We start from the raw sequence: 22965 nt of genomic DNA, 5'->3' as shown, positions 1-22965 counted from the left end.
ATTTAATAGAGGAAATATAAGCTTAATGAAACAATAGCACATTCTCACTCACCACTGAGGTAAGAGCCATCTGGAAACTGTAGATGCGGGCAAGGCCGAAGTCAGCCAGCTTTATTTGTCCACTGCTGGTCACCAGAATGTTCTGTGGTTTTAGGTCACGATGCACTACTCGGTGAGAATGAAGAAAATCTAGACCTCGGAGAAGCTGAAACATCATGTCCTAAATAAAATGAAAAAAAGAACATCAATAAACTGTAAAAACAGAATTCAACATGCGGAATCATTAGCATTGGAAAGCATTTGACAAGTATTTACTGAAGAAATCAATCTGTCTTCCTTCCCACCTCTCCAGTCTCCCATTCTCAAGGTCACTAACAAAAAATTTCAGGAAATTTTAAAATAGTTAAAAATTAAACTATTAAATTTAAATAAAAGGAAAATGAAATGAAAGGAAAATTTAAAAATAGTTTCAGGTGGCACTGGAAATATTCTGGAGGAAAAATATCAAACTGGTGTCTGTAGTAAACTGGGGAGAGGAAGTAAGCGGTTAAGACCGAGACACTTTTTATTTCATGTATTTTTATATGGTTTAATATGTTATTTACACAATTAAAACCAAGTAAATGGTAGTAATATAATGGTAATCCCTATTACTTTTATAGTACCTAACACTAAGCAATCACTACACGTCAAGCACTGTTCTAAACACATTCTGTTTAGTAACTCAATACACAACGCAACACTGGGTGAATAACAGCGTTACCCCCATTTTATAGGCCAAGAAACTGATTCACAGGTATATTTAATTATCTCAAAGTAACACCACTAGCCAAGAAGTCAGTCTTGATTCAAACCATAGTCTAGAAAAAGTGGCTTCAAATCCCCAAAGCACTCCTTTATTAGATCAATGATTGAATGAATACGTAAAGCCAAGTAAGCCATTTAATGTCCCCAAGCCTCCATTCCCGTCTGTAAAATGGGAAAGCAACAAAACTTCCTTCACAGGATCACTGTTTGTAAAGCACTTAGCATAGTAGTAAGCACTCAATAAATGGCAGCTCTTAATGCTATCACTACCAACCAGCATGGATCCGGCAGTAGGGGGGACTCCCAAAAAATAAACCAATGTCCCATCTTTCTCTAACTTTGGAACTGGTAAAATGAGAAGTTTTAAACCTCAGAAACAGTGTGCGAAAGTAGGAATTCAAGATACTGACTATGTGATCCTTTGAAATCTTGGGTTAACCAGACTGACCTACCCTCCCAAATATTGTACAAATGGTGTATACAAAGGAGGATGGAATTATTTTGCTCATATAAGGATTAGACAGATGGGAAGGCAGCATCATGGGCTTCAGAGCTGGCAGAGGCTGTGAGGACATCCTTGTTCATCAACTGGACCATATTTGGTTATTGGTTGACAGTACTGGTTTTTCCTTCAGAGCTGGGAGTTCTGTCTTTCCGTGAGGTCTTGTGGAAAACCAAAGCCTCAGTTTTCCAGAAGACAGTGCTCACTTTTTATAATATCATGAAATTACATGAAGTAACATCTGCCAAGGGGCCGGGGGGGGCTTTGTGGAACATGGTAAGCATTCATTCAGTGACAATCACTCACATGTCCTGTTTCCCCAGGGAGACAGTCACAAACAACTCTAAGAAAATGTGGCCATTGACAAGGTCAGCGAATCTGCTGAATCCTTAGTATTGGAAATGCAAGGTCACAGGTATCCTAGAATCCCTCGGAGATGCCCGTCCGTGGACATGCTGAACGAGGAGGGTTTACCTTCTAGGTTTTCAAAGGCAGAACTCTTAGCAAAAACTGCACTGTTGAGGGTCATTCCTTAATGCCTGAGAACCACTGCAGGTCACACACCTCACAATGTACACACTTCCGGTGTGAAAATGAAGCATGCGGTTTACAAAAGTAGTGGGGCCAATCAGTCATTACCGGAAATGTATGCACGTGACTTTTAAGGCCTGGATTTTATTTTATTTTTTTTAAAGATTTATTTATTTGACAGACAGAAATCACAAGGAGGCAGAGAGGCAGGCAGAGAGAGAGGAGGAAGCAGGCTCCCTGCTGAGCAGAGAGCCCGATGCAGGGCTCGATCCCAGGACCCTGGGATCATGACCCGAGCCGAAGGCAGAGGCTTTAACCCACTGAGCCACCCAGGCGCCCCAAGGCCTGGATTTTAAACAGCATGATTATCCTAAAGTAATGGCATGCTAGCCTATCATCTTTCCCTTCTTCTACCCTAAATACCACCCATTTAACACTGCACAAAGAATAAATCGGTTTGGTTCATTTTTCAGTGCTCTGATAGGTTAAGCAGACCATTAACAGAATAAAAATTTTAAAATTTGAACTAATTAATTAAAGCCCATCTAAAGTTTATAAAAGCCTGAACCACAGAGTTAAAAAAAAATGTGTATGGCCTTTATTTGTGTATTTATTTATACAAGATGTACATCTTTCTTAACTACTAAATCGGTACATGCTTAATGCAGAAATTGTTTTAAAAATCCAGAGGATGGGGGAGCCTGGATGGCTCAATCGGTTAAGCATCTAACTCTTCTTTTTTTTTTTTTCTTTTTAAAGATTTTATTTATTTATTTAGCAGAGAGAGAGAGAGAGATCACAAGTAGGCAGAGAGGCAGGCAGAGAGAGAGGGGGAAGCAGGCTTCCCGCTGAGCAGAGAGCCCGATGTGGGCCTCGATCCAAGGACCCTGAGATTATGACCTGAGCCAAAGGCAGAGGCTTAACCCACTGAGCCACCCCAGTGCCCTAAGCATCCAACTCTAGATTTCTGCTGAGGTCATGATCTCAGGGTCACGAGATGGAGCCCCACGTGGGGCTCCACGCTCAGCATGCAGTCTGTTTGTCCCTCTCTGTTCCTCTCCCTGCTCTCTCTCAAATAAATAAATAAATATTTTTTAAAAATCCAGAGGAAGAACATGAATCACTCAAAATCCTACCATTTAGAGAACAGAGAAAACATCACCATTAAACAATGTTTGTCTTTCTGGTCTTTCAAAAATTACAGATGTTGCTATAGTTATAGGAATAAATATACAGTATTTACATATATATACAACATATAGCACATATAAAGAATATTAATATACACATGTATTTATAAATAAAAATGATTATTATTCTGTACACATTACTTTGGGGTTGTTTTAAAGGCATTTAACAATTCAATATGAATATTTTTGCCATGTCAACAAAATTCTACTACTATATATATATTTTTTTAATGGAACATTATTTTTTAAGATTTTATTTATTTGACAGACAGAGATCACAAGTAGGCAGAGAGGCAGGCAGAGAGAGAAAGGGAAGCAGGCTCCCCTGTGAGCAGAGAGCCCAATGTGGGGCTTGATCCCAGGACCCTGGGATCATGACCTGAGCTGAAGGCAGAGGCTTTAACCCACTGAGCCACCCAGGCGCCCCTAGAACATGATTTTTAATGGCTGCATGGTTTTCTTCCCTGGGATATGCCATCATCATTATTTGGTTTTAGTTACGTTATTTTGGAACTTCTACCAAGAGTCTAGTCCCCCTTCATTTAAAGGCTGGGGTACTTAAACTATTACAACCAGCACAGTTTAAGTAGTGTCAACCCATGTAAATGCACTAATGCTGATTCCATGTAAATGATGCTTATAGATCTATGGGAAGATGATTTTATGTAAGATTACTATTCTTCAGATTTTACTACGCTATTAAAATTTTTTTTTGTTTTTTTTTTTTTTGGTGAGCAAATAGGGTTTTCTTTTAATCCTACAATATTCAGCTACAAAAGAGTTTTTAACTCTGTGAGCTTTGAATTAAATGATTTAAAAAATTTTTGCCCAAGTCTCATGATCTTCAGTAATTCAACTGTGAGGTAGTTTGAGGCATGTTATAGACTTATAGTAAGTGTGATGTGGGAACCCTCCTCAATCTTTAGTGTCTTTCACTGGAACGCCTAATCTCAAAGGGAAAATACACTCAGCTATGTCAGGGACTCCAGTCACAAAGAAGAGTAAGACATGGTCCCAATTCTTGAGAATGGTATGAACGAATAAAACTGTTACACTAAACATGGCAGGAAAAAACACCTTTCCTTCAGAATCACAAGAAGTGCTTGGATCAAAGACATTTCAAAGGACTCTTAACCTTGTTACCTGTTCGATCTCAGTTTACAGTATTGTGAAACATACTTTTAAATTAGCTCCTCAAGATTTTAATCTAAATTAATCTATCTTATATGAAACACATATTTCACAGTAATCCTGGTGATATAAGGCAATGAAACTACAGATACTGCCAATTAAGGCTCTTTAAGTTAAATACAGATTTAAACCTTTTAACATTACAATGCATAATTCTGGTAGAAAAGGTTTAAACATCTAGTCCTGCTTAGGATAAACAGTCACTTGGGGCCCTCACTCGAAGCAGGTGTCGTGGAAGTATGTTTCAACAGGACACCATCATGGAATGAAGTCTGGCTCCCAGTGACTTTGGGTGGTGTTTTGTCCTGGGTGACACCCTCTTAGAAGATTCTGGACTTTACTCTGAATACTAGAAATCTGTAAAGCTGTGTAATCATTTCTTAAAGGTGTTCTAGAGTTTCAGTTCTGTCATTTCTTTAAAAACAAAACAAACAAGCAAACTGAAAACTTACCTCGAGCTTTTCTAATGGGAAAAACTTTTATTATTGGGTCTTTTTCCAATTACAAGGTGTAATTAGTACCAAAAGATACTAAAACATCCAATTTATACCATACAGTAAATCACAGAAATGACAACTTTCAATGGACAATTCTGGATTTTTGGCTTTATCTATGTTGACATAGTCATGCCCTCAAGGTTTAAGTGACAAAAATATACATCATCAGTCTAACTACTTAAAAACCAAAAATAAGGCATAAACAACCACAGTCAATGATAATCATTTTTGTCCTCCTTATAATGTGTAAATTACAGTATTTTCAAATTTGTTATTCAAGTTTCAAGTATCTTCATAATGATTTGTCATTTCCTCCAAAGTCCTCCTATCTGGTTTGTTTTGTATGAAGGGTATTATGGGAGTCCACAGTTTAAAATGGATGACATAGGACAGGGGCGCCTGGGTGGCTCAGTGGGTTAAAGCCTCTGCCTTTGGCTCAGGTCATGAACCCAGGGTCCTGGGATCCAGCCCTGCATCGGGCTCTCTGCTCAGCAGGGAGCCTACCTCCCTCTCTCTCTCTCTGCCTTGCCTCTGCCTACTTGTAATCTCTGTCTGTCAAATAAATAAATAAAATCTTTAAAAAAATAATAAAAAAATGGATCATATACGACAAAGGTACTGTACATTAAACTGGTAACACATTGGTTTAAGGTAGAGGTTATGATTAGGAATAGAAATAAAAGATCACGATCATCTACACATAAAAGGTGATGGTAAAAGCCATAAAGAAAAGAAGAGCTCTTTAATAATAATGAGGGCTGGTCCTAGTATCTTTTTTTGTTTTTGTGGATCAAGAGTATACACTTTAAAATTCTTAATCATGTAAAATACACGTAAACATTAAACTGACCAGCTTAACCATTCTTGAGTGCAGAGTTTAGTACTAAGTATATCCACACTGTAGTGCAACCAAGCTCCAGAATTTTTCCATCTTACAAAACTTAAACTATACCCATTGAACAGTTCCCCATTTCTCCCTCCTCTCCGGACCCTGGCAACCACTCTCCTAACTCTCTGTCTACATGAATTTGACTACTCCAGATACCTCAATGTAACTGGAATCATACTGTATTTGTCTTTTGGTGACTTGCTTATTTCACCTAGTATAACATCCTCAAGATTCAACCATGTGGTAGCGTATGCCAGAATATCCATCCTTTTTAAGGCTGAATGATATTCCACTGTCTGTATTTTCCACATTTTGCTTATCCATTCATCTGCTGATGGACCTATGGGCCGTTTCTACCTTTGGCTACTGTGAATAATGCTGCCATGAGCATGGGTGTCCAAATATTTCTTTGTAACCCTGCTTTGAATTATTTGGAATAATATACATATATTATCCCAAATAACACACACACATCTCCATCCAGAAGTGGAACTGCCAGATCTAGTCCCAGCATCTTTTAAAATCACAGTTCTCCCATAAAGTGTGGTACGGTGTTACTACATAAAGCAATGGAGTAGAGACTAACAAAGCCATGTCTGGGTCGGTTGGCAGGTCATTTCACTCACTCCTATCTCTGTGTCAGGCAGAATCTGCTGTCTCCACATGAAGCTTACTGTGTGGCACACACCTTTAGCCTACTTCAAAACCTGACAAGTGTTCCTTCATGCTTCCACTGATCAATTCCCAACAAGAACAATGGGCCGCAAAGACTGCTTTATAAATAGGTTCTCCCCACTTCTCATTTTGATCAGAAGTACCCAAAGAATGGCCATCCAAAATCACAAAGGGCAAAACAAATTCTGACAAAGCAAAGTGCGGGAGGTGGGTAAAGGAGGTCCTTAAAACTTCAGATGACCTGGAGAGTTGTAATTCATGAATTCAAAGCAAGCAATAAATGGGGAGACCTGGAGAGGAGCTACAAGAGTCCCATGTGAGCTCTGTTCCAGTCAAGCTGTCTGGTCTTCCTGTCACCTCATCACACCGTGCACCGGCTGGGCTAGGGTGGGGTGGGGGATATGGGATAACTGAGTAAGGGCAACACATCACTGTGGGACTCTTCAGCAGAAACAAAGGCAAGGCCTCTAATTGCAAGTGCTGACTTTCTATTTTTACTGCTTCTAGGCAACTGGATAAAAGCATAATAGAAGTGGCTTTGTATGCCAATTTTATTAATAAAATATGTATTCTAAAGAGGGAATGAAAAGTATCCATATATTATTCATTCCTGGAAGTGATGGTAATGCCAAAGTAAGAAAAGAATCAGTCTCAACTAACTAGAAATAAGAAAAGAACAACTAATTTCACCAAGCCTGAAAATGTTGGTATTTGAAGGACAGTGTCATGACTAAATGGACAGTCTGAAAGAAGGAATCATTACGTCACCATGATGGCTATTATTAACCCACAGTGAAAAGTCATCGGGAACTGAAACTACAAATAGCAATGTTAATTATAACTTTTTTTCAGAGCAGGATATAAAAATCAGCATTGCATAAATAAGAAAATACAAAGCACAAGTGCCTAGAGGTTATTGACTAATGATCTAAATGATTTTTGTCCCTATGCACACTGTTTTGTGATCTTTTTAAAAACATTTAACAACACACTGTCGATATTTCCCCATTTCAACACATATTCTTCATAATAATTTTTTAAAACAATATGCTTTTTAATGGCTACATCTGGAAAAATAACTTATCTTTCCCCATTCTTCCTTCTCATTTCCCTCTTTTGAGAATTTTCCCCTCACTTAGTACTTCCCTCCTCTCCAAATGAGGTAATGTGTTACAAAAGTTGGTTTTCTGCTCCGAAGTGGAGCATATTATTATTTGCCTACTGTAGTAGACATTGTTGGTTGTCAGCAATGACGAACTGATCCAAGGTAATCATACTCCCATTTGTTAGAAACTGATCCAGGGATGGACATGAGACCTGGCCAATGAGACATATGGGCAAATTTGCTCTAGAGTTTCGGGAAGCTTTTCCCCTTTATAAGAGGACCACAGTAGAAAATTCTTGCTGTACTCCCTCCTCACCTCCCAGCCTCCACCCCACCATCTGTGCATCTTACACTAAGTGCGACTGCTTGAGGTTATTAACTTGCAGTTGTAGTAACCATCTTGAAACAGAAAAGAGAGGCATCATCTGCACTCATAAAATGCCTGAGTGTAATGAGATCAAGGATCTGGGTTTTTGATGATACTGTGGAATAGCTGAATCAACTTTGGGGCTGCCCACCTCTGGCCCTGTAGTTACAGCAATAATGCCCATGTTCAAAGCTATTTTTTCATTGAGTGTTCTGTAATTCACAGTTGAAAATTATTCTAACAGGAGTGCCTGGATGGCATACTTGGTTAAGAGTCTGCCTTTGGCTCAAGTCATAATCCGGGAGTCCCGGGATCAAGCCCCATCGGGCTCCCTGCACAGTGCAGAGTCTGCTTCTCTCTCTTCCACTCCCCCTGCTCATGCTCTCTCTCTGTCTCAAATAAATAAATAAAATCTTGGAGCACCTGAGTGGCTCAGTGGGTTAAAGCCTCTGCTTTCGGCTCAGGTCATGATCCCAGGGTCCTGGGATAGAGCCTCGCATCGGGCTCTCTGCTCAGCAGGAAGCCTGCTTCCCTTCCTCTCTCTCTGCCTGCCTCTGCCTACTTGTGATCTCACTCTGTCAAATAAATAAAATTTTTAAAAGTAAATAAATAAATAAATAAATAAATAAAATCTTAAAAAAAAAGAAAGAAAATTATTCTAACAAATCACACTTAACTAAAATTATATTAACTAAAACCTGTTAAGGTCACTATCTCCTCATTTACAGCCCTCTTTGCCTAACACCCCCCCCCCCCCCCCCCCCCACCAAGGGGCTTGTCCCAATATTCTTTTCTTGTTGCCCAATTATCACTTCCAGGTGGTTATCTTTTTCTCTTTGAGACTTATACCTCCTTCGAGTTACTGTCACCACATCTTCTTCCTCATCACTATCATCTGCTATCAATCCTCCATATTCCTCAGCGTCTATGGCTCATCCTCTCTACCCTACACTCACCATTCTCCGGCAGGACTTCAACATTATGCAGCTAGGATGCTCTAGGGAGCACCTTAACTTCAGAGACCTTTGACTTCTTTGACCCCATTCCATTATTCGCCATTTAGTTCCATGGCTAAAAATCAGGAATGTGTGATCACTCAACTTTGATGTAAAATATATATATATTTTTAAAGATTTTATTTATCCATTTGACAGACAGAAATCACAGGTAGGCAGAGAGGCAGGCAGAGAGAGAGAGAGAAGCAGGCTCCCTGCTGAGCAGAAAGCCCGATGCGGGGCTCGATCCCAGGATCTGAGATCACGACCTGAGCCGAAGGCAGCGACTTAACCCACTGAGCCACCCAGGCGCCCCTGATGTAAAATATTTTTAATTAAAAAATGTTTACACTAATTACATTTATTGGGATATGAACACATAGCTTAAATTTATATAAGCTTATTAGACAGTATAACTAATTAAATTTGGAGAGCGACTTCTTCATACACCATTTGCTAGATCTGCCAATTTGCTCATCTCTCTTGTTGGTCATTTTATCTTATCTTCTATACAAAGCTTAATCCTCCATTAGCCCAACCACTCTTTCTTTCTTGGCTGTTATACCTAGGTTGCAGAGCACTGTTTGCGGGGAGGGGGAAATGATCATGTATGTGTCCATTATCAATATGAAGTCAGCCTTCAATCCTGATTATCACAGTGCCACCAGGCAATCCTTCTGGTCCCTAATAAACCCTCCTGCTGTCCTTATAGGCCAGTCTGAATTTTTATGGCTGTCTCCCTACCTTATCTTCCTTTCTTCTCTTAGCACTCTGGCCTACACTCCACTACAGGGAGAAATGCAGACCATCAAGGGAATGCTATTACCTCCCTTGCGTCCACCTATAAATTTACAAGCACTGGCATCTTGCCCTGTCCTTTATCTTCTGATAGGAAAGATTTCTTGGCTTCTACCCAGTATTCACCTTCCCGCTATGCTCTGGGTCTTATTCAATTCAGTTTATTCAAGTCACCATTGCTCTACTAGCCATTCCCCTACCAAACCATCTTCCCTCTCTATTGTCCCTTGACCAATAAATGACCCAAACGACTCCCTTCTTTTTTTAAGAAATCTCTACACCTAACGTGGGGCTTGAACTTACCATCTCGAGATCAAGAGTCACATGCTCCACCAACTGAGGCAGCCAGGCATCTCTCCCCTTCTTTTTTCAGACCATGATCTTTACACAGCAATGCACATTTTCTATTTCTCATCCACATCACATCACTACAGTGAGTGGAGAGGCAGCAGCTCATGCAAGATCACCAATGACCACTCGTCTGCCACAACCAATGGGACATTCTACTCCTAACTTAATCTTGCCATGGCATTTCATACTGGGTCCCTCTCCCAGCCTCACTGTTCTCCAAAAGAAAAAGAACTTCTATGTTTCTGATTAGAAATTTTAACCCATATTCACTGTTAACATAAAAAAAATCAAAACACAAGGCAAAACATAAATATCACCCACAATTCTCCCATCCAAAGATAACCAAAATTAACATACTGGTGTATCCTCCCCGAATATTTCTATATATATATTTTCATATAAAAAGTTATTTTCTGTTTTATAAATGGTGTATTAGTGTATGTGATTTTGTAACTACTTTTTTCACATCACAATGTATACTGAAGTCATTTGCATGTCAAGGAATACAGATCTATTGCTCAATTTTTAATGGTTGTATGCTGTTCTACTTTTATTTGCACACTATCTCTAGCTAAAAGGCTTTTAAAAGAAGATTTATTTATTTATTTTTAGAGAGAGGGACAGTGTGAGAGAGAGTTGTTGTGGGGGGGGGGCTCTGAGGGGGTGGAATCTGGAGCAGACTCCCTGCTGAGTGTGGAGCCCAAAGCTGGGCTCCATTCCTTGACCCTGAGCCTAAATCAAGAGTTGGCTTTTTAACAGACTAAGCCACCCAGGTGCCCTTAGACTGATCTTTTTAACATGCAGACCTGATTCCATCCCATCATTCTCATGCTTGAATGCCTTCAGACAAAGCCCACCTGGCTCTCTGGTCTTGGACTCCTGGGGCCTTCTGTCCATCTTTACTCACTCACTGCTCTATGGCCCCATCTTCTTAAAGAAGGCTCTGCTTTAATCACTCTCCCTTCAGATGTACTATACTTCCTAGGACACTGTATTAACAGGCATCTATAAGCATTTAATGGCTTTTCACAGAGGAGTGAGACCCAAACTCAACTTGAAATGATGATGAAATCTATAAAAACCATGAGCTTAAAAAGAACTCACTGACTCTTCCCAAGGAGGAATAGTTTAGCAGGTGATAAAAATCTAGGGAAATCAGAAAAAGTAGTTTTGGATAGGGGACAGGGACCAAAGAGGCATAGCAGAAATCAGTATTCCTACCTGCTAGCCATTAGAGCACCTTCCTACGAGTGTTAAGACTTTTGGTTCATTATTTCAGAAATACAATACCCCTAGGTCTATAATGAACACTGAAGCATGGAGTAAAAACAGGGGAAGATGTTTTCTTTTTATCTTACCACCTCTATCCAAAATTCTTGCCACCTGACCATCAAGAGACATAGATTTTAGCACTGTTGCAGAGTCAGATGTATGACTCGAAGTCAATCACTTACCGTCTCTCATCCCTAAGAGTAACAGTCTATGGATCAAAGCACTTTGCTTAACATATCACTTAGGCTCAAAATTAGACCACTGGCTAAATCTTCATATCACCACATCAATGTTTCTCTAAGTGTGGTCTCTTAACCCAGTACTACTGAGTTCCATTTCAAACTGACTAACCAAGGCCCACCTATTCTGAACCTAGTTTTTTATTCATAAAAATCAGGATGGGGCGCCTGGATGGCACAGTCAGTTAAGCGTCTGCCTTCAGCTCAGGTTATGATCTCAGGGTCCCGGGATCAAGCCCCGCATTGGGCTCCACATTCAGTGAGGAGTTTGCTTCTCCCTCTGCTTGTGCTCCTATTCTCTCTCTCTTTAATAAAATGAATAAAATCTTTAAAAAAAAATCAGGATGAATTCTGCCCTGCCTCCAGGGATATTATTATTATTAATATATATTAGATATTTGATTTGTTTTTTAAATTGTCAAGTGTTGCTGAGCTAGACTGTAAATTTCTTGAGAAATAGGAATGCCAGGCTTGTTTATACTCTCCATGGAATCCAACAAGGCACCTTCCACAGAGGCCTGCTGATTTTACTTGATTTGATGAATTACCTAACAGTGCATAGACAGGCATGAAGATGCAGTATAATGACTTATGCTCTTTTATCCACGCACAGGAGTTATATAAAACATCCTCACCAATTACGCTGATTCCTGAGTCGTTAGTGAAAAGGCTACAATCCTCCACTGTGGTTCACTGGGTATTCACTAAGAATTTATCGAGTTGTTTGCCAAGTGGAAAGACAGAAGAAAATTCTCTTGGAGATGTATATAACCTAAGCATGCCACCTGCATGTGGGATCTAAATTTCCATTTTTGAGGGCAGTATGACTTAAAAGAAAGGCCAGTGAATTTAGAGCTAAAAGCTTGCATCTGAATTTCTGCTTACTAGTTACATAATTTAAGGCAAGTCATTTGCAACAGTTGTGGGCCCCGGTTTTCACATCTATAAAAATGGAAATAACCTTGGGGAGACTTAATAAGATATTATATATTTATATATAATTATGTATATTGTAATAATACATAATTACATATAATAAGCAGGACATGAAATATTTAAGTACTTTATATGGTGTAAAGTGCACACAACACATTGCTACCACTTATTCCAAAGAAGTATGACGTCCCTACTGTGTGTCAGGCATTGTGTAGGTGACATTATACACACACACACACACACACACACCTGAGACAGAGACTCTGGGGAGAGAAGATAGAAATCTACACCCACGAGCTTCAAGTCAGTACGGGGCAAGGACTACAAATGGCATAGGTGCCATAGGCACTGACTTTAAGCACCAAGGAAGAAGCAGTGTGCACACTGACCTTGGAGTACTATCAGGTTTGATGCTGGGGAAGCATCTGCCCAGAAGACCTCAGTAGCAGAGGCTTCAGAGAACAAGTGCCTATGTACATTTGAGGACCAGCAATACCTCTAGACTGCTAAACAAGACCACCTTGCAAAGGGGTTTACGGCTGGGCCTGTGTAGGGAATTTAGAGAGACTTATCTTGTAGTCAGCAGGAAACTAGTGAAATTTTAAAAGAATGGTGTGTTCTTACGGATGCTTTAGCACACAGAATAGATGGGAGGCACTTTAAGGAGGTTATTACTCTACTCTAGACCTAAGACAGTAGAGTCTGCACTAGAACATCAGAAGGGGGAAACGAGGAAACTCAAGAGCCAAATGCAGTGTGTGAATGTTTTCACAGGTCAGCCTTAACAGGCCATCTCCTGAGGGCTCCGCTACATCTCTAGGTTACATGCTGGGGGACCTTGGGCCCATTACTTAAGCTCCCCTCCCCTAGCATCCAGCCTCAGTCTCCTCATCCGTGAAATGGGGATAACATTTTCTGGTAGGGTGGTTGTGAAGATTAAAACTTGTGTGTGAGCCTCCCAGCTTGGGTAACAGTCTCCGGACTGGTGCCACTTAGTCAAGAAGAGGACCCATCCTCAGCAATGGCATCCGCCTAAGTTCAGAGCCATCTAGTTTTCTCCTGTTAGTACATGGACAGCCTCCCATCTTTCCAAACAGTATCATTAAGATCAACAAACACTACGGTATGCATATTAGATGGCACAAACCTTAAAAATATTTATTTTAATTAAATCAAATGTTATGCTGCCTGTTCCTTATTTTGAAAACCTAAAGACTGCAAGCCATCTTAGATCTAGAAGCATCCTTAGAAATTAACTGTTATTATTCACTGAATGCATGACAGGCCTCTTTTTGTAAATAACCCAACTTTCTAAGGGGGTTTTAAGTTGCTTTTTACCTTGTACCTGAACTGATTTATCTATGAGGCCCCCAACTGGGGAGGTTCCCTCAGTCTGATGGGTTCTTTCATGTGCTCTTAACCATTTACTCTAAGAACGCAACATAATTTTTTACTTCATCAACAGATATATTCAGAAGCTACTACTGAGTAGGGAAAAACATTACTAATGAATTTTATTACATAATTAACTTTGGTTGCTTCCCCAGTTTAACAAATAAGAACTAGAATTTGTGATATTATTTCCTTATGTTATCCATTAATGCTGAACTCTGTGCATTCCAATACAGAGAGGGGGAGAGGAGCAAATGAGGACTCTGAAAAGAACACTTAGCTTCATTTGGTCAAAAAATGGTCTTTACAAGGGTTTTTATTATAGGTCATAAAACACTGCTTACCAAAACGAACCTCCTTCCTTGAAAAAGAAAAGACAACCTTGCAGTGGTGAGAAGCTGAAAACAACACACTGCGTATTCATGCTTCCTTCCCATAAACACATCTGTGCATATTATCTGTTTTGGGTAAAGCTGCATGCACAGCTGTTTATGCAGGCTCAACATTTTTTATTCCGTGTTGTTGCAAGGACTGAATTTTTAAGCTGAGCCTGTTGGGAGAGAGCAAATGCATCTCCAGGGGGAGGAGAACCATATGCTCCTCACTAGTAACTCCTTCCATCTACAGGAAGAAGAGGCTCTGGGTGGTCGTATCTTGTCAGGAAAAGCACAGAGGTCAAGAGCAGAGGGGATCTTTAAGCTAAATGGAACTGAAGAGCTATGCACCAAGGCAAAACTGAACAAGAGGTTAAGAATCTAATGACCGTCTTAAAAGAATTCAGCAAGTTCACATTAAAATAGGCAGTGCAACAGGAATTGTCCAGGGAAAGGTGGGTGGCCCTATTGGCTAGAAAACGTTAATATTAAGAGTATCCAGGTGTAGGTACATAAAGACACTGAGTGCTGCTCTGATTTAAGGATGTCCCTCCCCCAAACTTCTTGGACTGATCATTGTCTTAAACAGGACCCTCTTGCCCTCAAGTCCTTTCCTGGCCCACCCGGAATTCCCAGTCGGTATTTCTGATCATTTTCTTTCCAGGCACCACAAAATCATCTCACACTTCTCACACCGATCCTCCAAGGTCTCACCCTAGTTAACTGTCTGCCCATCCCTACTTCTACAATTAAAGCTGCTGAGAGAAAACCACCATATCACGGTCTCCACTTTCATCTGGGCTTTCACTATTACCTTCTCTGGGTTTCTAGTAAGTTCCCTGTTCTTTTACCTACAGTGCTTACTACATTCGCCATTTGTTTGTGTTCCCAATTATGTGTCTCAAAAGTATTTTAAATTCTAAATTCTGCCTTAACCTCCTCACTGTATTCATTTATGGCTCCAACATTTGGACATATTCTGAGGTATCACAAGTCATAATGGTGGTGGGGACTGCTCTCTTGAGTTTCAGACATGTAGATTTCAAAGCTTCCTATTCATGCTTTCTAGAATATTCCACAGCAACTGCAATCTCAGTATGTCCCTAAAAAGTAACAATTTTTTTCATCTCCATCAAACTCTGTTCTTCAACCTCTGTATTTCTTACCTTATAAATGATATCACCCTCCACCTAAATGATCAAGTCAAAATCTGACATTTTAGACTCCTTCTCTTCTTCTGACCATACAGCTAATCAGTCACCAAATCCTGGTAATTCTAGTTCCTAAATTACATTTCAAATCAGTCCTTCTCTCCCATTTCCATGGTCATTGTCAAGTTGCCAGTATCTCTTATATAGTGTTCCAACACAAATAAGCTATCTATCTCTGGACTGAACCATCTTTAATCTTTTCTCCACAGTGTCGACTCAAATATATATCTAAAATATAAGTCTGAATCATACAGAAGTCCTCTACTGTTCACTATAAGACAAAGGCAGAACTTAGCTTGCGACCTAAAGCACTTTAATATCTGATCTCTAACCACCTCTGGTTTTATTTCTGGTTGTTTCTCTGGTCCAAAGGTGATAGACTCTATTATATTTTTTTTAAAAAAAGATTTTATTTACTTATTTGAAAGAGAGACAAAGAGCGTGAAAGAGAGAACATGAGCAGGGGGGCGGGGCAGAGGGAGAAGCAGGCTCCCCACTGAGCAGGGAGCTTGACATGGGGCTTGATCCAGGATCCTGAGATCATGACCGGAGCTGAAGGCAGATGCTTAAGCAATTGAGCCACAGGAGCCCCAATACCTTGCCCCTTTTCAATGCTGTTTCCTCTGCCTGGGATGTTCCCTCCATTGCCTTTTTTTCCCTAACACACACACACATCTGTCTGTCTGGCTCTTTCCAATTTATCTTTGAAGACATACTTTAAGCAGATCTTGGCCAAGTCCTGGGCAATTCTCCTCACACTCTCAGGCTAAGTTAGGCGCCCTCTTCTGTCATCCCAGAGCCCTCTAAGTACGGTTCTATTACAGAACTTACCCTACTTCGCTGTACCAAGCTGTCTCCCTCACTAAGTTAGAGGCCCTTAATGCTAAGGGAGGAACTGGAAATGGCGGTGGATGAGAAAAATAAGCATCCCAGGCACTTTGCAGACGTTGTTTCATTTAACCCCCCTCACAATAAGCCCTTCAGTAAATCCAGAGTCATTCATTCTAAATTCATGTCACAAATCACCTTTCCTGGCAGGTGCTGGGCCACAGTGGGGAACAACAGTGCCTGGTGTCATGACTCGGACAATGGAGGGGAGGCCGGTTCTGAGAGGTCCAGCATGGTGTCTACACTGAACCATCAGCTCCGCCCAGGCTCCTCCTGACCTGAGCTTCAGACGCACCTGGCCCTCAGCTGCCCATGCCGTGGGCCCTGGTGAGTAAGTATAAAGGAACTGAACAATGTTTTTAAAATATGCTATGACCTAGTAATTCCACTTCTAGGAATTCACCCTACAGAAGCAACAGCACGAGTCTATAATAAGTCAATATGCAGAGGATCAATGGTAGGTTGTTTCAAAGAGTAAAAAAAATGGAAATACCTAAGATGTCTACCAACAGGAGGAGAGAGATAAGTGATGAGTCTACGCTGCCACATGAAGCAGCCATTAGGAAGAACCTTGGTAATTCTGTAAGCTAGCTAAGTCAACAGCAAAAGACGTAAGCCTCAGGGATTACATACAGCTTGATCAGAGTCTGATAAAAGGCAAGTGTACACGTTAACGTATGTGTGGCTATGTCTGCATCTGGGTGGCCAGATAAAACACAGAACACTCAGTTAGATTGTCATTTCAGATGAACAACAAAGACTCTTTGAGTTTAACTATGTCCCATGCAATATGTGAGATTATTTATATGGAGAAGAAGTTGTTTATCTGAAATTCAAATTCAACCGAGTGTCTTCATCTGCTAAATCTGGTAACCTTATCTGAACACATATGAAAATATTGGGAAGGAGCTACAGTTAAAAGTTGTTACCACTGGAGGTGGGGGTAGGAAGGAGGAACAAAAGGAAGAGACTTCTGCTTTTTTCTGTCAAGTGTTTAAATTGGTAGGATTGTGGGTGATTTTTACTTTTTTTTTTTGAGAGAGAGACATGACCATGGGGGAGGGGTAGAGGGAGAAGGAGAGAGAATCTTAAGCAGAGCCCCACCTGGGGCTCAAACTCAAGACCCTGAGATCATGACCCCAGCCAAAATCAAGAGTCCACACTTAAACCACTGAGCCACTCAGGTACCCCCAAACCTTTTTCCTTAAGTGGGCTTCATACCCAGTATGGAGTCCAATGCAGTTTGAACTCATGACCCTAGGATCAAGACCTGAGCTGAGGTGAAGAGTTGGGACACTCAACCAACTGAGCCTGATTTTTACTTTTTGGTGTTCTTCTGAGTTGCCAGTTCGAATTTTTTATATATATATATTTATTTATTTATAAAAATATATTTTAATATCATTTTATATAATGAAATGATGTATAATTTTAATATTTAATACAAGTTAATATGAATATACATATAAATGTCCCTTCTGCCAACCACGTTTAAGTTAATAGGCAGCAATCTTTGGAAAATATAAAAATTAGGGGCACCAGGCAACTTTCAGCACAGATTTCCTAGTCATTACAATGTCAGACATGACACGTATTGGGGTTTGCCAAGAGGTACTAAGTCTGCCAGTGCTTACTGGTGTTTCCTTAATACCTTATACTTGTGATTTACTTTTATTTTATACTATTATACATCTAAGAGCAATATGGTATTTACACCCCCTAACACACACACAAACACACGCATGCACGCGCGCGCACACACACACACACACACAATGTATTTATAAAGCAGAACAGTGGTTAAGCCGAAGGAATTGTTCCTCATACTTAAAATTCTTAAAACTCTTCTCATCTGGCATTTTATTTTCAGCATTTTGGGGGTACATAAAATGCACACTGGAAAAGTTTCTAAGATAATTGTCTAGTTATGAGGTTTCACTATCTGTCACATGTTTAGTTTGTAGTTAAAAATATTTTACTACATACTTAAAATTGTCAAAATAGGCTAAAAAAGCACTAGGGAAATGTCCTGCCTCTCTATATTTTAAAGTGTTTGGATAAGAGGGATGCCAGTGATGATCAAATCATGTTTGATGCATGGAGTGGAGAGGAGAAGGATCCCATTCAAAAATTCCTACACACTGGGGAAAGACTTTAGCGCTGTAGATTATCTGATAAAGGACTTACAAATATACAAAGAGCCCTCAATACACAAAGAACTCCTAGTAATCAATCAGAAAAAGGGCATACAAACACAATCTTTAAAAGTGGTGGAAGACGTGACTAGGTACTTCACAAAAGAGGAAATCCAAATGTCCAGAAGCTTGTGAAGAGGTGCTTACCCTTATTAGTCACCATGAAATTGAAAATCAAAAGCATAACTAGACACCATTACAATGGCTTAAGTTGACAACACCAAGTGTTGACAAAGCTACGGAGCAACTGACCCTCTCATGGCACTGATGGAGAAATACAAATTAGTTTAAACCACTTAGGAAACTGGTACAACTACCGGTACACAGAAAAATAAAAAGTTCTCTCACAGATATGATGTTGAGTAATCAAAGCTATACACAAGAAGGTGCACACTTTTATACGAAAAAGCCAATGTTGTCATTACCTCTAGGGAGAGGGAAGGGGCATGAAGAAGCCTTTGGAAATTTTCTCATTCTTGATCTGGGTGGTGGTGACATTCAGGTTGAATATACACTTGAGATGAGTGCATTTCTTTATTGTATGCTTCTTTGACCTCAATTAGAAAACAAATCCCTGGCTTTCCAATATCCATCCAAATCTGGGATGTTATCCAGTGCAGTCATGCTTTTCAGGACCTGTCTGGCAGGCTGAACGTTAGAGGCTTCGTGGACTACACTCTCGGTTTTCCTTTGGGATCTCTTCATTCTTCCTTCTTAGCAGTATAATCATTTTGCCTAATTTCCACTTGTATCAGTGTCTTCACTGGTCAATAGGAGGAGGACACGGGGTGACACATCCTGTTACATAATCAGGTAATGTGCATGTATGTAAGCGCACTGGAAAGTACCATATGTGTTATATAGATATAATATTAACCACTGTATATCTGGCATTTGGAGGACTCAAGGTTTCTCCAAATAACGTTAAAGACACAATGTTTTGTTTTGTTTTGTTTTAAAGACATGAGATTTTTTATCACTGCCATTTCCCTGACAATTCTCAAATTCTTGAAATGCAAAACATTATTATGTTAATTATGAGTAAGGTTAAAAAGTGTCCAATCCTATTCCCTACACGGTTCACCACATTGCCTCAGGGGATGGGCTTATGAGGTTCTGACTGTACCTTTCCCACTAGGTGAAACTAGGCAAGTTTGTGTATTTCACTGAATCTGAAACACTACAATCTATTTTAAGATTTACTATTATTTTAATGGATCACTAAAGAAGGAAGACAACTGCCAATTAAACTGTGACAAAACTCTTTCTTATCACATAGAAGCTTTAGTTACACTTAGTAAAAGGACTCCTTAGACTTTTTCAGGTTTGGATTTTTATTATGTATCGTTCTTGAACATACACCACAATTAAAATTTGAGTGAAATAATCGGGTTAAAATTTTTCTCCCTCACAGTTCTGTTCTCTCACATCACTTTTCCATTTAAGAGTTTTTGATGTCTGTGTTTTCCCACACGATTCTGTCCTCTGTGAGATCAAGAGCACCCCTGTATCGGCAGGATTTTCATCCAAGTCACTGACTAATTAGGCAAGTTCTCCAGCACGTGCGCAGTCAGTACCAACTTGGTCATGACTGGAGCCTATTGGCAGTGACTGTACAGTGCACTCCAAACGGACATTTTAGAAGTGATGAAATATGACAGTTACCCTCTTCGAACCCCAGTTTCCTCTTTAATAAAACAAGAGTCATCCTCACAGAATCATTTATTTTTCAGAAAGAGAGAGAGAGAGAGAGAGAGAGACAGCACAAGCAGGGGGAGGGAGAAGCAGACTCCCCACTGAGCAAAGAGCCATGATGGAGGACTCGATCCCAGGACCCTGGGATCATGACCTGAGCCAAATGCAGATGCTTAACCTCTGCTTAATCGACTGAGCCACCCAGGCTCTCCTATACTAAACATTTTTGTTGCTGTTTATCTGATACTAGAAGTTAACCAGTTATCTTTTTTTTTTTTTTAATTTGCTACATCCCTGTCCAATTTCCCACCTATTCTAACCTTAGTGCCTTCCAAAGAGATGGCCACTTATCATCAGTTTGTTGCACACTCTTCCAGACTTGGTTTTATAATTATATGAGATACATACGTATTTCAGAAAAATGGAACCAAGCTGTCCTTACAGTTCTAAAACTGGCTCTTTTCTCCTTTACCACATTCAACACTGTGCTTTAAAGGTAATTCCTTACAGATTAACAGCATGCTTTTTAAATTGTCACACAGAATTCCATTTGGTATCACAGTCTATTTGGCCATCACATTACTGATGAGCCCTTAGGTTATTTCTATGTTTTTCCCTTATAGTTAATGTTACAGCAAACTCTCTTATTCATACCTCCTTTGGCACTAGTGTCAGGGTATCTCTGAGAGGTGAAACTGCTTGGTCACTGAATAGATATTCATTTTTAGTTTTAAAAGATACTGTCACATTGCCTCCAAAATTCTGTATCTGTTCATATTCCCACCAACAGTACACCACTGCTATCCTGCTAGCAGAGACCTTGATCGTCTCCTTCTTAAACCATTGGAGCAACTTTGATCGAACCCCTGCTTTATCTGCTCCTAAATGAGTATGTCACCACCAAATCAATCTGTTTAAAACACGACGACAGAGTCAGCCACTCACCCAAACGCCTGTCACTATTTCTCAGTGCCTACACGATCACATTCGTCTCTCTCTTGCTTAACTGACCTCTTGTCCTTATCTCTCGGGATGTGCCCAGCCTCATGCTGTCTTTCCTCAAGTGGAAATGGGCCACTCTTGAGACAGACTCCCCAGTCCTGACTTCTGGTCTGTGTCACTCGTGCCTCAGAGCAACATGGCCGACGTACCAGACCAGTGCGAGCTTCTTCCTGAAGCCCGTCTTTGTTCTTCCCTACTTGGGAGTTCCTGCAACACTTCTCATCTGTAACCCTCATGTGGCATTTGTCATGCACTGCTGCCTTATGTGCTGGCTAGTTTTCTCTCTAGTTTACTCTCCCTTTCTGGATTTTAAACCACGTATAAATTGTGTTCACATGACATATTCATATTATTTAGCCCAGTGGCTTGATGTTCTGCTACACAAGAGCTTACAGAATAAATTAGATACACAACTGGAATGTATCTTCTGGCTAGAAAGGCTTCCTTGTTTTTGTTTCAACTATAAAATAAAAGGTGCATCTGAGGTATATCCAGTATTAGAATATATATTTTTTAAAGATTTTATTTATTTATTTCAGAGAGAGAGAGAGAGGGTGTGAGCGAGCAGGGGGAGGAAACGGGAATCAGAAGCGGATTCTGCACTGAGCACGGATCACAGAGCCCGATACAGGGCTTGCTTGATCCCAGGACCGGGAGATCATGACCTGAGCCAAAACCAAGAGTCGGACGCACAACTGACTGAGCCACCCAGGCACCTGCATCTCAATCTGGTCAGCTGCCATCAGGAAAACATAATTAAAAACTGAGGGAAAATGCACAGATGTGAAATATACTATTCTCGGGCCTTTACCTTTTAGGTGTGCCAGAACATAAGACAGAACTCTTAAAACCAACTCCCCAGTATCATGAGGGCACACTCTGTGTTCTATACTTGGAAATTTTGTAGGTAAGTTTATAGGATTTCATGTTCCAGAGAATCTGAAGATTGTTTTTTGTAGCAATTCAGGAGGTAACTGTTATAGTAGCAGCGAAAAATACACGGAAGGACGTGAAAAAAGGCATTTCATAATCAATGAAGGTCCAAACTGAGGGAAGAAAGACCATTAGCAATACCACACAGATCAAGTGATCTTTGTGGGTCACTAAGGCCTCCATGCATCATCTGCTTGGTATCATTTTAGAGAAGCCACTGTCACTGCTGGTCAGATCTTGGTGTAGTGCTATGATCCATTTGGGTCCCTACGTTTGAAAAATACACACAGGTAACTAGAAAGTTCCCTAGGTGAAAAATCACCACCCCTTCTACGAGTAAGAGGCTGCACCCTTTAACAATATTTTATACATTTGTAACTAATTTGACTTACACATTTTAATCCTTATTTATAGATATGAAAACCGGAGGTTTGGAGAAGTTAAGTAACTTGCTCAGGTCACATGGCCGGTAACCATCTTGTTGCCATGGGACCCTCTCTCTCCACATCAAATAAATAAAATGAAATAAGCAGTGTTTCCTGGGCCTTAAGACCTTCAAGTATTGTAGTACTTCCCCAAATCTAGTTGAAACATTGCTTCCTGAGACTCCATAGAAGGCAAAAATATATAACTACTTCTACTCCCCTCCCCTACTTCCCTGTCCACACCTGTAGAATTAATGAATGTTCACGCAAAGTTTGCAAGGTGAATTTTGATTCTAACAAGCTACTTGCAGCTGCTCACAGCACAGTGTTTTTCAGTGAATGGAAGTGATACAAATTCCATAATGTATGTAGTGAAGCCTTTCGAAGGGGCTGTAATAAACATGTCCTTAACAAAGGTTTAAAAAAAAAAAAAAGGTCAACTGAGGAATACAATATATGCCCATGTCCAAACACAATACCTGAAATTCCTCAAGGCAGGCATGCT

General features: G+C 40.2%; 1 protein-coding gene across 1 annotated transcript in view; it reads right to left on the bottom strand.

The window, feature by feature from the left end:
- Positions 1-22965, bottom strand: part of CDK6 (cyclin dependent kinase 6) — a 229979-nt gene that overhangs the window by 117866 nt on the left and 89148 nt on the right. The window contains exon 3 of the mRNA XM_032875145.1: positions 53-220. Coding sequence (XP_032731036.1) covers positions 53-220 — 168 coding nt within the window. The remainder of the gene's footprint in view (positions 1-52; positions 221-22965) is intronic.

Source organism: Lontra canadensis, unplaced genomic scaffold (assembly GCF_010015895.1).
Source record: "Lontra canadensis isolate GAN:19392208 unplaced genomic scaffold, GSC_riverotter_1.0 scaffold2, whole genome shotgun sequence".
Classification (NCBI taxonomy): Eukaryota; Metazoa; Chordata; class Mammalia; order Carnivora; family Mustelidae; genus Lontra; species Lontra canadensis.
This window is presented reverse-complemented; position numbering and strand designations above follow the sequence as displayed.